Here is a 15,405-nt window from a genome sequence, read left to right as displayed (position 1 = left end):
AACCACTTCTAACTGGGGATAGTCTAGAAAGGAATGTATTTCTTAAGTCGTACTTTGCCAAGGAATTTTTGCTTCAATACTCAACAAATATCTTCTGATCTTGTATGATCATGTTACATGGTTAGGTGTACCACAGCCAGGGCTATGTATTTCTAGTGGGAGTCTTCTCCTACTAGACTGCATGCCAATATAAGCCATTCTTTTAAAAGTGGATATTTGCTATTTAAAAGCATAATTACTCCAATAAGGACAAGAACATATTTGTGGATGTAAGAAGTTTGAACTGCTGCTGATCAAAACAGGGAGACCAACCTATCTGAGGATTTTATCAGTGGTGGTAGTAATCAGCTACATCACCCTTGCAGAAGTTGCCCAAGCCATGTTACCTTCTTGTTCTAGAACAATACCTGTATTTTGATGGCAGATGGTTCCTGGTTTTGAAGGTATGCTTTTCTCTCCTGATAATTTTTTCTGACTAAGAATCCCCTTGCTCGGGCTTGCATCTGAACCACCAGATTTTCATTAGCAAGCCACAGCTGCTCTCGATTGTAATCTGCTGTAACTTGCCCAACAATGCTCTGTTAAGAGATCACAGAAGAAGGTCATTTAAAAGCAAAAATCCTCAAGCCAAAACCATCCTGGAATTTGATCTGTGTTCTGTCCATCATCTGTACAGGTGATGTACATCCTATCCAAGCCCCTCTGATTTACCCCTAGATTTTAATCTAGTATGAAGGAAGAGCTACTCTGCTACCACTGAATTTTGAATAATTTATTTTTTTAATAAAAATAACACCTGGGCAGAAGCTTATGTGGTCTATTTTGTCCTAAGTTACACTTCACACCAACACAAAACCTCTACAGCAAGGGAGTTTAAGTATCATATTCAACCTATAGAGCATGAAAATACAAGAATGCTGTCAAATGATTGGATTTAAACATAAAACATTTCCACCTGCCCACAAACATATAATGAAATTTCTTGTCATAGGCCAATACAAAGTCCAAAAAATATAAAGGGATATGAGAACAGACTTTCCTCTGTCTGTGTCTGCTGGTGGCCATTAAAAGGAATGCTGTAACTTTCAGTTAAGAAGTCCTTGAATCATTGTCAGACATCAAACAGAAGGCTGTGCTATCACCGTCTGCTTAAACTTCAGTTGCTCCTATTGTCAGAAGCAGACACTGAAGTGATCTTTAACCTCATCCAGCACAGCCTCTTCCCTTGATATTGCCATGTCTTGCTATCTCTCTCTCTCCAATGTTTATGCTGCATTTGCAACAACAATCATTTCAGCCACTTACTTGGATTTCTTCACCAGTTAACCATGAAGTTTTTGGTACAACTCCTTCAGGAGCATCACAGGTACCTTCCTCAGTTTCCACATCGTAATAGTAATCGTACATGTTTTTCATTACAAGTTTAATCCATGGACTTTCAGTAGAATCTAAAAGCAATACATACCATTAGTGTGCATTTGTGCCTTGTTACACTGAGCAATTACAGCTCCCCCTACCCATTTCCCATCTCTACATTTGCTACAAAGCCATTTTACATGCAAAGTCACTACATATCTTGGCCCAGTGTGTCAGAAGGATGTTTTCAAAATATCCTGTTAGTGGATCAGGACCTTTCTAGAACGAAAAAGCTATGACATTAGTACTGATCCAGTGCCAGCTTCTCCAAACCCCAACATGCCAAGTTAGTGCTCACTCCTGAAAGAGCATGTGTGTGTGCTACGTCTTCTATCATCACTCACGTAATTGGAACCAAAAACTGTAATTTATTTTTTTAAAAAAAAGTTGTTCTTGTCTTCTGGCCAAAAGGTGGCCTTATTGACACTTAACTCACACAGGACATTTCCTATATCCACATCATTGTCTCGTTTAGTGCTTTGGTAAACAAGGCTGTATCCTGACAGGCAGGAAAAGCCTCATTTCCTCATGGACAAAAGGCCCCAAGGTAAAGCTGATAAGGTCAGTTGTGCAAAATGCCCTCTCAAAACTCAGACTGCAGGATGAAACATGCCCACCTACTGAAAAGAAAATGTACTACATTAACAGGAACTTTTATTTTAATTATTAGCTAATCTTGCCTGCTCATCTTGGCTGCATTAGCTATGATGTGCTTGCAGCTCTAACATGACAAAACATCCCATCATCTTGCTATAGGCAGATTCTACCTCCAGCTTTTGCCAATACCTGCTGCTCTGGCAATGCACAGGGACCGTAAGCAAACTATGGACACTTGGCAGAGCCTGGATTGATCTTTGACAGTAACCTGTAAGGCTGAAGTATGCAGCCTAACCCTTCTCTGCATCTGCTAACACAAAAAAATAAATCCGAGAGTAATGTGGTTTTCTGGGAAGATAGATTAATCTATTGACAGTCACAGAGAAGCTGCCTTAAATCCATGCAGAGGCTGGTTTGAGACTCTAGAAAGACTTAGCTAAACTCTGGAAATAGCTGGACATGTTTCTGGAGGCTATGACCCCATGGGAAGCCCATGCTGGCGCAGGCTCCTGGCAGGACCTGTGAACCCATGGAGAGAGCAGCCCACGCTGGAGCAGGTTTCCTGGCAGGACTTGTGACCCTGTGGGGGACCCAGCTGGAGCAGGGTGTGAAGAGCAGCAGCCACAAGGAGGGACTCATGTTGGAGGAGTTCATGGAGGACTGTCTCCCATGGGAGCAACCCCACGCTGGGGCAGGGCAGAGCGTGAGGAGCCTCCCCTGAGGGGGCAGGAGCAGCAGAGAGTGTGTGAGGGGCTGACCGCAGCCCCCACGCCCCGACCCCTGTGCCACTGAAGGGGAGGTAGAGAAATTCAGGAGTGAAGTTAAGCCCGGGAGAAGTCAGGTGTTGGGGGAAGGTGTTTGTAAGTTTTGGGTTTATTTCTCATTATTTTATTCTCATTTGAATAGTAATACATTAAACTGATTTCCCCAAGCTGAGTCCGTTCTGCCTGTGATGGTAACTGGTGAGCGGTCTCTCCCTGTCCTTATCTTGACGCACAAGCTATATTTTCTTGCCCTGTCTGGTTGAGGAGGGGACTGATAGAGAGGCTTGGTATGCACCTGGTGTCCAGCCAGGGTCAAACTACCACATATGGACAAGTGGAACTGTCCTTTTCAGGGAGGTTTTTACCTTCTCTGGTTTTCAGGCTCTTGGCTTCAAAGAGGTTCCTGAAGTAGGCTTCAGCACATTCAGGAATGACTCTTAATCCAAACTTGGACTGCAGTATCATCAGGATTCGCTGTGAATCACCCTTCTCCAAGCTCTTGTTAATCATTGATGTTCCAACAGCCACTAGAGTAAAATAATGACATAGAAAATTAAGTGGTTTATGCTTCAGGTACCTACAGCTCTAGCCCCCAGCAACTTTGATAATGGACTTCTAAGGCTGGCACACATGGACAGCATGACATACAGAGCAACTCAGTGCTTCACCCATCTGTAGCCTCCTTCATGCTTGTAAGGACACGTATTTCAGAGAACAGCAAGCTTGTTAGATAGAAAGCGTGCACTCCACCCAGGCTGGGATGCAGCCACAGCACAACTGAGAGCAGCCTGAGCACATAGCTGCTACCCTATCAAGTGACACACCAGACGACACCAAGGCAGAGGCTGAGGTACCCCCACACTCAGCCTGCCCTAAGAAACAAGCCATAATCCATTGATCACTTGGAAGCCTTTTAAAGATGCATGAAGTCATTTGGTTATAAGCTGTAAACCTCAACATTCACTTTTACTGTATAAAATGTGAATAAAAACTTATTGCCTTGAGCAGTCTTGCAACACTAACATCATCCTCTTTGGGATCCTGAAGGGACCCTTTCTTATCCTCACTGCCAGAGAGCTTGTTTGAAGCTGATGCAACAAATTCATGCCCTTGAGTTTGCCAGAGATGCAGCTTTTGCTTCCAGGGCACATGAAGTTCCCTGAGAGGTGATGCTATGAAGCGTGTTCAAACTTTGAGGTTGTATGACATTACCCATACTCCACTTCAGGACTTCCTAAGCATCCTTTGCTTTGTGCAGGTCCCACCATCACCGAAGGTGCTGCTTCCACCACACCTGACAGCATGGAGCAGCACACACCACTTCAAATCGCCTTAGACACTAGAGGTATATGCTGCTTTAGAAACTGTCGCTCTGGTCTTTAATGGTGTTCCTTCAAATCTAAATTCAAGATCCATGCACAGAGGAACAAATGAATAGACATATGGCTAGAACACATACATTATATATTTTGGCTTAAGTGAACCTGGCTACCTTTGCGCCCCACAGCTGCACTTCATGTGGCAACACCAACCCTTTTTCCTTATCTTGTGTATATCCAGATCAATACAAAAAAAAAGGTCCTTCCGTAGACTCAGTGCTCTGCCTACACAAAGCTGACCCAAAAGGTGCTCAGTATCAGGAGCCTATGTACAGGAGGCGCCACTGAGACTGAGTTAGCAGGAGAGCATTTCAAGAAGAGGAACAGTTTTTCTTTGTGGTTAGTTTGACTAAGGTGGAATGGGTGGCTTTGGCTAGAGAGTAACAGATCAATCTCCAAATACATTGGCAGCCAGCTGAGAAGCAAAGTGAATGGGCAATGCCACACCACCGCCACCTGGATTTCTATGAGATAGCATCCTGCTATTTTTCTATGTTTTGAAACAGACCCCTCCTCATGAGACTGGACCTGACTTTTACCACAGCTGAGGTATTGTGATGCCTAGGCATCCGGCCCCAGCAGTGAGAAAGCAGGAGAAACTGGGTAGCCACATATTACTAGCCTGCTGCTGCTGGTCTGGGTGGTTCCATAGGGCAGGGGTCCTCAAACTGTTTAACCAGGGGGCCGGCGCACGGATGCAGTGGCAGGCAGTCATCTGCGGCTGCTTGGTTCCCCCCCCAACCCCCGGCAGGGGGTGGGTTGGGTGGTGGTGCGAGGGGGTCTGTAAATACCAGGGGCCGGATTGAGGACCCTGGGGGGCCATATCCGGCCCATGGGCCATAGTTTGAGGACCCCTGCTCTAGGGGCTCAGTCCTACCCATACACAGTCCTCATTGACTCTGCTCACCAGTATTTGAATGCTTTTCTTCCTCTTTTTCTTCCTATCGTTACGAGTGCTGGAAGCTGTTATTATGAAGACAAAAGAGCACACAACCTAGCTAGGAGTTGTTTCTGTAGGTCTCCTGCTGCCTGGCTTTCCCCCCATGTTTTAATTTATTATGCCTTTATTTTTGAGGGGAAGTACAGGAAAAATGTTTAGTAGGGAAAAAACACAATTCAACAGAAATTAATCCTTTCCATTGAAGTGCTACCAATTAATACTGCAGCTCTTGCTCTAAAGAAGAGCCATGTGAAAGCTGTAAAATTATAAGATAAATGGAGCTTAGCCATCCCCAGCTGCAGCAGAACTGTGGGCTCCAGTCTGCTCCTGCAGCAGTTGGGAAGCCATTACCAGATTAACACTGTGAAGGGCACTTTTTCACATCCATCCTCCCTTCAAACAGCTATGACAGACAAAGATGCAGTTGTCTGGAGCGATAAGCCTGGACTCTCAACAGGGCCAGAGTTCAGCTTTTTCCTGTGACTGGGACTCTCATGACAGATCTTGCCTTGACAGACAGACTTTTCCTGTGCAAGACTGATACTGTAATATTAATTAATACAAGACTAATCCTATAGTATTCAATATTTAAATAAGTCATAAAAATTAATTTGGAAGGGATCAAGACTGTTTCTGTACAGCTAACAGTACCTTCTCTTATTTTACTGCCATTACTGCAGCAATCTCAAAAATACACTTTGTTCTGACTGAAAAATAAACCTGACTGCCTTGCAGAAGTTTTGGAATGGGACACAGGGAGTTATTTACCTTTCAAAAATAGCATCTCTGAGATAGATCAAAATAAAAGTGCATTTCCAAGTTGTGAATCAAGCTGAACTTTAAGTTTAGATGATGTGAGTACAACATACTAGCTTCCTGAGACAGGATGTGTTTGTTACAGGAAGTATCAGGGTCTGTGCCGTGGGGAAATTTTAAATCTCAGGTTTTAGCTGCAAAGCCCGAGTGCTCTCCTGAAGAATGTGCTGTGCTGACACTGCTTCCTTTCAACCCAGAGGGCAGAGTACAGGGAAATAGTTATTTCCACAAGTAACTTGTTAAAATAGTTCTACTGATCATGCTTGACTGAAAAGCTGCATATTTACTACAAACATAGATTATATGAAAAGATATTACTACAACTAGCTAGTGGATGGAGCATGGGCCTATCATTCGCAACATTGTATGGTATTGGTATTGGCATTGGATAATGCTGTGCTAATTCCTGCAGCCATTTATGAGTTATATTCTTAACGCTTTTACACCAGTGGACACAAAGATGTTTCCAAGTTACTCTTTAGCTTTAACTGACATCCGTTTAATAAGCTATGTGTTTCTGTCCCTTTTCTGCACTTAGATGTTTCCTCATGCCTTTGGATGGCATTGGAAGGTGTTTTTGTCCACAGTAGAAGCTATCTGCACTCCTGAGTAGAAGAGCTCAGCTGAGACAATGTGTGTGCATCTGACCCTGTCTCGGAAAACACAAGCCAGGCGCTTTTCGCTACAGATGTGACCTACAAAAATACTTCAGGATGTCTTTGGTGTATCTGACTGGTTACATCAATGCTGTATGAACTGATCAAATCGATTCTAAAGTAACAGTAATGCTAAATGGAACGTTTCTGTAGCAGGGATAGAAGATTTTGTAATAGCCAGCTGTGTTTGTTTTCTTCCACCCACAACTTCCCAAGCACTAGCTACTGACGTAGCCTGCCTGTAAGTAAACAGGCTGCCCCACTGCACCAAAGAAGGCTGAATGCAGCACTGCAGGAATGCACCGACTTCAGCAGTTGTATTCACAAGCTCTTAGGGCGCAAAAGGCAGCGACACTGACTCACCCAAAGCCAAGTCAAGCAGAAGGTGAGCCAATACCCAATGCCAAACAGCCTCAGCTAGTTTGTGCTGGCCCCGGGCCAGGTAAAGGTGCCACCACGCTCTGCAATGTCCCCTGCACACCCAGCTACACTTGCTTCCACATTACTTGCCAAAGTTTATTATGAATATTCTTCTAAAATGTTTATATTCAATCCAAACTTCGATAGAAGGTGTGGAGTGTATCCAGTACTTAATGCTCTGACAGGATAAGCCTCATTTTCCCTACAGTTTTCCTCCTCTTTACAGATTGGAGGAACACACCCTTCTCCAAAAAGTCCGGAGTGCTCTTTTTACACTACTTTCAAAATTAATATGTTCCTAATTTTTCTTTGTTAGCACTTAATAAAAGGTATTATAATGACATAAGAATAGGAAAGTTGTTTGCTTATAAGAATTTGCTCTTAAAACACGCATCAAGATTTTTGTCTTATATAAGCGAAATAAAGTCTTGAGCAGTATATCCCTTCTCATTCCACATATCCTTCTGTTTCACCAGCTATGTGAAGAAACACTAACACTAGAAATCTTGGTCATGATGTTAACCTGTGTAACCAAACCCACTAAGTTAGCCAAGCATTAAGGATTGCCACTTTAGATAAAATCACACCACCCCAGAGATCTAAATCACCCTAATTTCAGTTTGACAAAGAACACACATTCATTTCTTTTGATTTTTTTTAAAAGGGCTGTCACATTTCCCCGAAGTGAAAAGAAATAGATTATCAATTTCAGTTTTTCAAGACTAACAAAAGCAATGCAGTTGCAGGTTAATACTTACAGATTACTGCTTCTTTTATATTGTTATTAGCATCACTGATTCCTTTTTGTATTTCATCCAGCCAAAGAAGCGCTGATTCATCTTGTGATTCCTGGAAAAAGAATAGAGGAAAGACTTGAAAAAAATGAATTATAACAGAAGTTGCCTGAACGTACTGATAGAGCTCTGATATACAGTCTTCTCTTGTGAAGCCCTTGGACACGAACAAGAATTTGACTCCTTAAAAATCAGCAGTAAAACACATCCATATTCTATTTACTGACTTGAATAAACTCCTTTTCAAATACAAAGTCCTGAAAGTTTTCATGTATAGAAGACACCATCCTGCTAATGATCAATAAAAATTTTAAGTGAAGCTAGAAACATTTTCATTTCCATGATAAATACGCAATGTAATCCGAGTGTCAAATAAAGCCACATGTTATCAGGCAGCACTGTAATAGCACATGAAGAGCAGAAAGCAGAACACTGCAGGAAGCTGGCCTTCTTTCAGGATTCCTTATTCTGAAAGGATCTGCATGTACACCTGAATACATATTACATTAGAAAATAACAGCTCAAGTTTAGTAACAATAACTTAGCTCAGGTGGTAAATGTTTCAGGAATTGAGCAGCAGAGCAGGTCTCACTCTTCTTACAGGTTAACAGTACATGGCCTTAAACCCAAGTTAAAGTAGAAGGTGCAGGAGAGTGGGCTCAGCATCCCCACTAACCAACCCTGCTCTGGCTGCTGGGGTTCACAGGTGAGCCAGCAGTTCAGCTGAGAAAGTAGGATTTCACAGCTAAAGTTACATTAAAAATCTAGTGGTGGTGGGAAAAAAAAAAAATCATTCTAAAGAAAAGCAAGCACCAGGTCTATAATAGACCAATGAGAGAAACTGGAATGTACTGATTCAATAAAGATCTAGGCATATATAAACATATTTCAGGAAAAAAAACCAGAAACTCTCTCAAACTAAAACAGTATGGACAGAGAACCATCTTCACTATTAATATCCCTGGTTTTGTGCCCAACTCCAGGCCAAAAAAGCAGTAAGTCTGTTACCTGTGGAAATGACAAAAAGAAAACAGGGTAAAACCCCCTAAAGACAGACTGTCCAGTTTCCATCATACATGTAAAGAAGGTGGCAGAATATCTAAATAAAATCAAGTAGTATCAGGGTAATTGCATGACAGCGGACACAGAGCAAGTTTTTCCTAACACGGAAGTTACAGTTACCACTTGAGAGAATGTACACTGATTTCCCAAACTACAGCTGACAATTTTGAGAAAAGGACTGAGAAACTAAAAATTCTTATTCCTTATCTGATGTCCAGCTTTTACACACCAAACACAAGAACAGACAATTACTGCTCTGGAGCCAAGTACAGCTTATGCCGAGCCTCGCTGCTAGGTTGGAAGGCAGACCAAGACTTGGGGAATTTTGTCTGCTAGAGCAAGCTGCCGTTACTTGACATTCAAGGAAAATATAATTAATAAAAAAAACAGCCAAGCAGAGAAAAAGGAAGGGATCAACAAAAGAGAAGATGAAAACAGGCGAAAAGTTTTAGAGGCTGCAGGCTGTGGAGGGGTGGGAACTGCCTGAGCACAGCCGGCAGCCAGGCTGAAGGAGCACAGACAGCTAACAGCTGGTAGGGAGGTAAAAGACACAGCAGAGCACACTTTTCTTAAGGCACATTTCTACGTGTGGCTTGCTTTTGCCTTTGCATTTGCTAAGCCAAGATCATCACACTTCTCCAAGCCTGGCTTCTTCCTTGAGAAGGGTACGGAGTTCAGCAACGTGGCATTTTGGTCTGTGAATGAGACCCTTGAGGTTTACTAAACACACCCTTTGATTTTTCCAGAAAACACCTTTCTACCAAGTATCTGTATGTACAGGTTCGAGTAGAACACCCCACATAGGCTTCAGGCTTGTGGTAAATTAGGAGTTAAATCACTGCTGTAAAGCAATTTTATCTCTGTGTTGGGCAGAGGCTGAAACTGAGTCATGTGTGCATATTTGGATTTGTCACACCCTCTTGCTGTAGTAGACAAAGAACAAACTAGTTCCTTGCCATAAACCTCATGCTTACAGGATGCTTCTGGAGGACAGATCAATCATTCTTTAGTCCCTTTACCGCGGGGAAGAAACATCCCCACAAAATGCCTCAAGATGAACTAGAGCAGCATCGTTGTTTGGCTAGCTGGATTTCACGTACTACAATGAAGATACTGGTTTTCACTGGACTGCTCTCTCTCACCTCCAATCTTTTCACAACAGGTGAGTCCTCCTTTCTGTATCTATCCCATACTTTAGTCGATAAACTGGGCTTCTTGATAAAGTTGGCGCTTCACTAACTTGAAAGGGTTGTACACACATTACAGAAAATTGGGAAGTCTTGCTTAAGGCAGATTTTTATTCTTCTATTTCAGTGACAACTTACCTCCCCCCAGTCACTTTCTATAAGGAATTTTATTTATGCAATCTGTCTTCACTTACTGAAAATGGATCTTATCTCTAGTATTTCTGTAGTGATATGACAATTTTAAACCTGTAGAGTTTCTGCTTTAAAACATTCAACAGAATTATGACTTCATAGATGCTGTTATTAGAAGGAAATGCTCAGATAACTATTGTGACAAAAATAACCAAAGGAAATGATCAAATAGGCCTATTTTTTTTCCTCACTAGAATTAAAGCTGTTTTCAAAGCAAGCTCATTTTGAAAAGCTGTTTTATATATACACAGAATGCACGGGCATGCACATATATGTCTCAAACAGTGACTAAAATTAATTTTCTGAATTAACCATCCAGAAAATTATTTAAAAAGGGACGCAGGCTACTAATGATAATTTCAAAACATTCTACCTTAGATCGGCCAGTAAACACTGATAAAACTGTTTTCCATATTTTATTCCAATATGGAATGGTAAAAGAAGAACGCACAGGTTTTCATCCAAATTTCAGTTTGCTTCTGAATTCCAGTTTCAAGATCCATTCTGTAAGCTTTACACCAAGTCTTTTTGCAAACGCAGCTAAGAAGTTTTAAATGGTAAAATTACATAGCTGTTTATTCTGCAAAACCTGTTTTGTAACACATGGGTTTAGAAGATATTTTGATATCTGTGCTTCATCTGGAAATGTCAAAGTGTCTACAAAGTTCTCTACTAAAGACTGAGGAACAGGCATTAGTAAAAGTGGCATCATTAGCTTTGCCCACATGCTAACAATATTTGGTCACTGAAAATTTTCCTGCTGCATGAAAAATTTTATTCATTTACCAATAAGTTTGATCTAATACCAGTCCAGGCATTTGTTTTCAGTTCTTAAGACTAACTGCCCTTCCTCACGTATGAGAAGCTGAAAAGATCTGGTTTGCTTTAGTCAGAAGCTGAATAACGTTAATTTGGTATGTGAGACTAAAAAAATTGAGGGTAATTTCAATTTTCTAATATGAAAGTTTCAGCCTGTGCTATGCAAGACAGCACTTTTTGCATCTTTTGCAGTCATGCATTTTATTGATGAAGTGACAAGGTTAATGCCACTGTTTGCTTTGGAAATTCTGATCAAGCCTACACCAAGGCTGCTGCTTACATGATGAATTCCCGTCACTGCTACTGAAAAAAACTATCTACAGGTGATAAAGATTAGACAAGCGTAATTTTTATCAAAGATTATCGAAAACATGCAAAATGCAGAAAGGTCAGCTTAACGCTGAATTCATGCTAAATTTTCAAGGATGGGAGTGAGATGACAAAGTGAAGATCCTCCTTGAGTACATTTGGTATGAACATCAAATGCAAAGGAGAATGCCACCAAATCTTTTAAACGTATATTACTTTTCTCATGGAAATGTTTATCTTTCTCCATACCTGAAGGTGCATTATATTGCTGTTGCAGTAGTTTCCCATTTTTAACAGGTTTAACTTTTTTTTAAGCTTCAGAATTTTCACTGAATAGCTCTGCAATTAAAACAGTGTCTCTTATCAAGACTTTCCGTGGAATTTCAGCAAGAGACTATGACTACATCCCACCTTATGCTATGGAAGGGGAGACAACAACCATTCATATCAGAGAACACAAGTGCTCTTCAAAAAAGTCAAATGACTCCACTTTAACAGAAGTAAACAATACTACACTGGAGTACCTGACCAGTTCTCTGAGCACGAAGCTAATACCCACCGTCTACCTCAGTGCTGTTTTATTGGGTGTGCCTTCCAATGCCATCATTTTGTGGATGCTGCTCTTCAGGATCCGGTCTGTGTGCACTGCCATCCTCTACGCAAACCTGGCAGTTTCTGATCTACTTTTCTGCATTGTGCTGCCCTTCAAAATAGCGTACCACATCAATGGGAACAACTGGATTTTTGGGGAAATGATGTGTCGAACTACCACTGCGGTGTTTTATGGCAACATGTACTGCTCCATTCTGCTGCTTACGTGCATCAGTGTCAGCCGCTACGTGGCCATCGTTCACCCCTTCACCTACAAGAGCCTGCCAAAACGTGCCTATGCCATCACTGTCTGCGCTACCGTGTGGGCCATAGTCTTCTTGTACATGCTCCCACTCTGCATAATGCAACAAAGCTATTATGTGAAACAGCTGGACATTTATACCTGCCATGATGTGCACAACACCTGTGAAACTGTATCTTCCTTCCAGTTCTACTACTATGTTTCTTTAGTTATCTTTGGGTTTTTAATACCTCTTGCAACCATTGTTTTCTGCTATGTCTCAATTATACAGACACTCAAGACTAATGAATGGTTCTGGTATGTTAAAGTCAGCCTATTGATCCTTACCATCTTTGCTATTTGCTTTGTGCCAAGCAATATTATCCTTATTATCCACCACATCAACTATTACTACTACAATAGAGATGAGTTGTACTCTTTTTATCTAATTGCTTTATGCCTTAGCAGCTTAAACAGTTGTTTTGACCCTTTCCTTTATTTTCTGATGTCAAAAATTAGAAGTCAATCCAATATTTATCTAACAATGGTTAAAATATCCAGGGAAAAATGAATTTAGTTCTATATTTATATTATTGGAATTATGATTTTGTGTAGTATTAACCCAGGTAGCAACAAATCTCAGGTGCAACAATTTAACTTAAAAATTTAAAGTGTTAACAACCACATTCTCCGTAAAATTTATTTCCTTCCACACACCACAAAAGGAATATCTTCAGAAATACACTTATCCAGGCCTATAATTTTATCACATGTATTACAACATCTGGTGTACCTAGATTCAGGGAAGTGGCTCTGAACTTTCATTTCCTTCTGAGATTACAACTTTCACGGCCACAGAGAAGAAACCAGAATATCAGTCATCACAGCCCCTGAACACCAGAATGGGAATCAATATCTGAACAGTACTCTTCGGCCTGTTCATGATTTCTAAATACTTCAAGTTAGCTCTCAGCCTACAATCACTGCTGGAACAGTGATGTGAAAACAAGTTTTTGGCCCAGTGGAAATGGGAACAAGTAAAAGCATTTTCTAAGTGTCCAGGAGTCATTAAGCTTTGCAGAAGCTCCCTGTCACACAGCCAAGAGCAAATACTGCGCTGCATGTTGAAAACTAGAGAGCCAGAGTCCCCACAGGTTCAAGGAGCTGTAAATCTATAGCTGCAGACACAGAGCCCGACGCTTCCAAGGCAGCATCTCCTACGAGGCTGCTTAACCAGCTTTGCACTGAAGACTTGTTCTTCCACTTCCTCAGTGCCTGCACTCCTCTAGCCCATGAGGACTGCTGGGAGCTAACCCTTATCAGTGTGAATCCAGGCATGTATTATTCCCGCTTGGTAAGCAAAACAGGGAAGACACTTTGTAGAATTCTCTATTTCCACATCCTCACAGGAAATGCCTACAGTGTTACAAATACTGGAGCTAGTTATGATTGATTGTCCGCATTAAAAAAGCAAAGTGTCAGCTTCTACATTTACAGAAACTCAGTAGCTACATACATACTGAGTATAAGTCCAACAAAACGAGCTCAGTAGTTGGTATTTGTATTTGTAACTACAGCATGTAAGACAGTGATGAGAGAAAGTGTTTTACATCAGTTTGATAATAGTACTGTAAAAAACTTTAAATTAAATCATTTGCACTGGAAAAAGTCTTCAAGGAATTTGCAGCCTGGCAAGACTCCTCTTCAATTTCTTCTAGTTCCTAGTTCAAATTAGTTTTAATCATGCCATTCCCTCAACATGCACAAGAACAGACTTTAAAGATCACCTTAAAATAATCCAGATGTCATGCAACTGTTGTAAATATAAAAACCATGAACCTAACTCTAAAACCTGTGTGCCTATCACTCAAAAAATAAAATAACATAGGAACCACTTCAGAGTTTGGCACATCTGTTTAACTTTTCAGGTATCCATAATATATTCCCTTACCACAGGGTTTCTCATTACAAGGACCTGAATATGCTTGGTTTGAAATGGTCTTGAGAACTGTTAGAAGCTGTGGTTTAAGATTACAGGAATAAATAGATTCCATATTTACCTTTTCAGTTTCAAGCAAGGAACAAATAGGTGTGATCTAGGATGAAGACCTGTAATGTGTACTGGGAGATTTGGGTACAGACTCTGCTGCCCTAAAGCCACTACAGCTACAGGAACGTGACAGCAGATTGGTTAGAATAAGTGAGCAGGACTGACCAATATTTTTCCAGATGCTGGGAAACACAGGAAGTTAACAGGGAGACCTATCTGATCCTTGTAAATCAAATACTTCCTTCTACCACAGCTCACTCTTAAAACATGTTAAATGCAACTCAAGGCAGACCTGTTTTATAAACAAGGCTTGGAAAAAGCGGACACAACTATCTTTTCAATCCCCTTTGGATTTTTTTTTTTAAGGAAAGTTCAATCTAAATCATATCTTTACCTAAAGAATGAGGATGTCCATGTGATTGACCAGCATACAAAGTAAGTCTGATTAAAGCATCTGAGTATTTCTTTTGGAAGCACATATAGTACAATGTCTTGCTCTCTTCTTAAACAGGAGCAATGTTCCTGTTTGCAGAGATGATGTTTTAAGTAGTTATCAAAGGACTGCAAAACCAAAATACCTCAGGAGAAAGGCCAGCGGGAGCTTCTAGGAACACCACAAAATTTTTAATGAGAAGAATTCAAGGAGATTTTCAAAGAAAATGTGTAATTTTTGTTCCAAAGCTTGAAGACACCCATTTGCTTCCTATCGGCATATTCACACAGGGACAGCAGTAGGCACCAGGTTCACACCTGGGGAGCACAGCAGCAGCCAGCAGGAGTGAGCCAGGGCAGGGCTGCTGTATGCAGGCAGGTGGGCACCTGTGGGCTGCAGGAGTCTGCCTTGGAGACATCCCAGCTTGCCATGCATGCACAAAGGGTCTGGCATGTCCTTGGCCAGTACTGCAGAGCCACCACCTGCACAGACACCCTCTGCATGCAAATACCAACCCTGGCCCTTCCATGCATGCACTAAAACCTCCCCAGCACGTATGGCAAGGGAGGAGGCTCTTCAGCATCCAGGGCTCAGTGAAACCAGCCCTTACCTGGGAACCCAAGCAAGAAATTGAGATATGCAATTGCCTTTTGAAAGTCCTGACAGTGGATTACAGAAACACAGATTCACAGCAGGTACCACATGTGAGGTGGCAAGTTCAGGGACTTTCTCCAGCTGA

General features: G+C 41.5%; 2 protein-coding genes across 8 annotated transcripts in view; one reads left to right on the top strand and one right to left on the bottom strand.

Moving 5' to 3' along the window:
- The window catches only part of IQGAP2 (IQ motif containing GTPase activating protein 2), a 127,915-nt gene that overhangs the window by 24,081 nt on the left and 88,429 nt on the right, over positions 1-15,405 (bottom strand). For all 7 annotated transcript variants that reach the window (XM_055790519.1, XM_055790523.1, XM_055790521.1 and 4 more), the window contains 4 exons: positions 7,747-7,837; positions 3,143-3,304; positions 1,306-1,448; positions 408-578 (listed from right to left, as the gene is read on the bottom strand). In XM_055790519.1, coding sequence (XP_055646494.1) covers positions 408-578; positions 1,306-1,448; positions 3,143-3,304; positions 7,747-7,837 — 567 coding nt within the window. The remainder of the gene's footprint in view (positions 1-407; positions 579-1,305; positions 1,449-3,142; positions 3,305-7,746; positions 7,838-15,405) is intronic.
- F2RL2 (coagulation factor II thrombin receptor like 2) lies at positions 9,706-14,077 on the top strand. The gene is made up of 2 exons (XM_013296323.3): positions 9,706-10,006; positions 11,667-14,077. Exons 1-2 carry the CDS (start codon positions 9,811-9,813, stop codon positions 12,752-12,754), a joined length of 1,284 nt encoding a protein of 427 aa, XP_013151777.2. The 5' UTR covers positions 9,706-9,810; the 3' UTR covers positions 12,755-14,077.

The sequence above is a fragment of the Falco peregrinus genome, chromosome Z (genome assembly GCF_023634155.1).
Source record: "Falco peregrinus isolate bFalPer1 chromosome Z, bFalPer1.pri, whole genome shotgun sequence".
Classification (NCBI taxonomy): Eukaryota; Metazoa; Chordata; class Aves; order Falconiformes; family Falconidae; genus Falco; species Falco peregrinus.
This window is presented reverse-complemented; position numbering and strand designations above follow the sequence as displayed.

What these genes read in the sequence shown, in the direction of transcription:
- F2RL2 (XM_013296323.3), top strand. Translation starts at nt 9,811, where the DNA reads ATGCTTACAGGATGCTTCTGGAGGACAGATCAATCATTCTTTAGTCCC. An exon ending in CTCCAATCTTTTCACAACAG is followed by an intron (nt 10,007 to 11,666) that starts GTGAGTCCTCCT and finishes CTTTTTTTTAAG; the next exon opens with CTTCAGAATTTTCACTGAAT.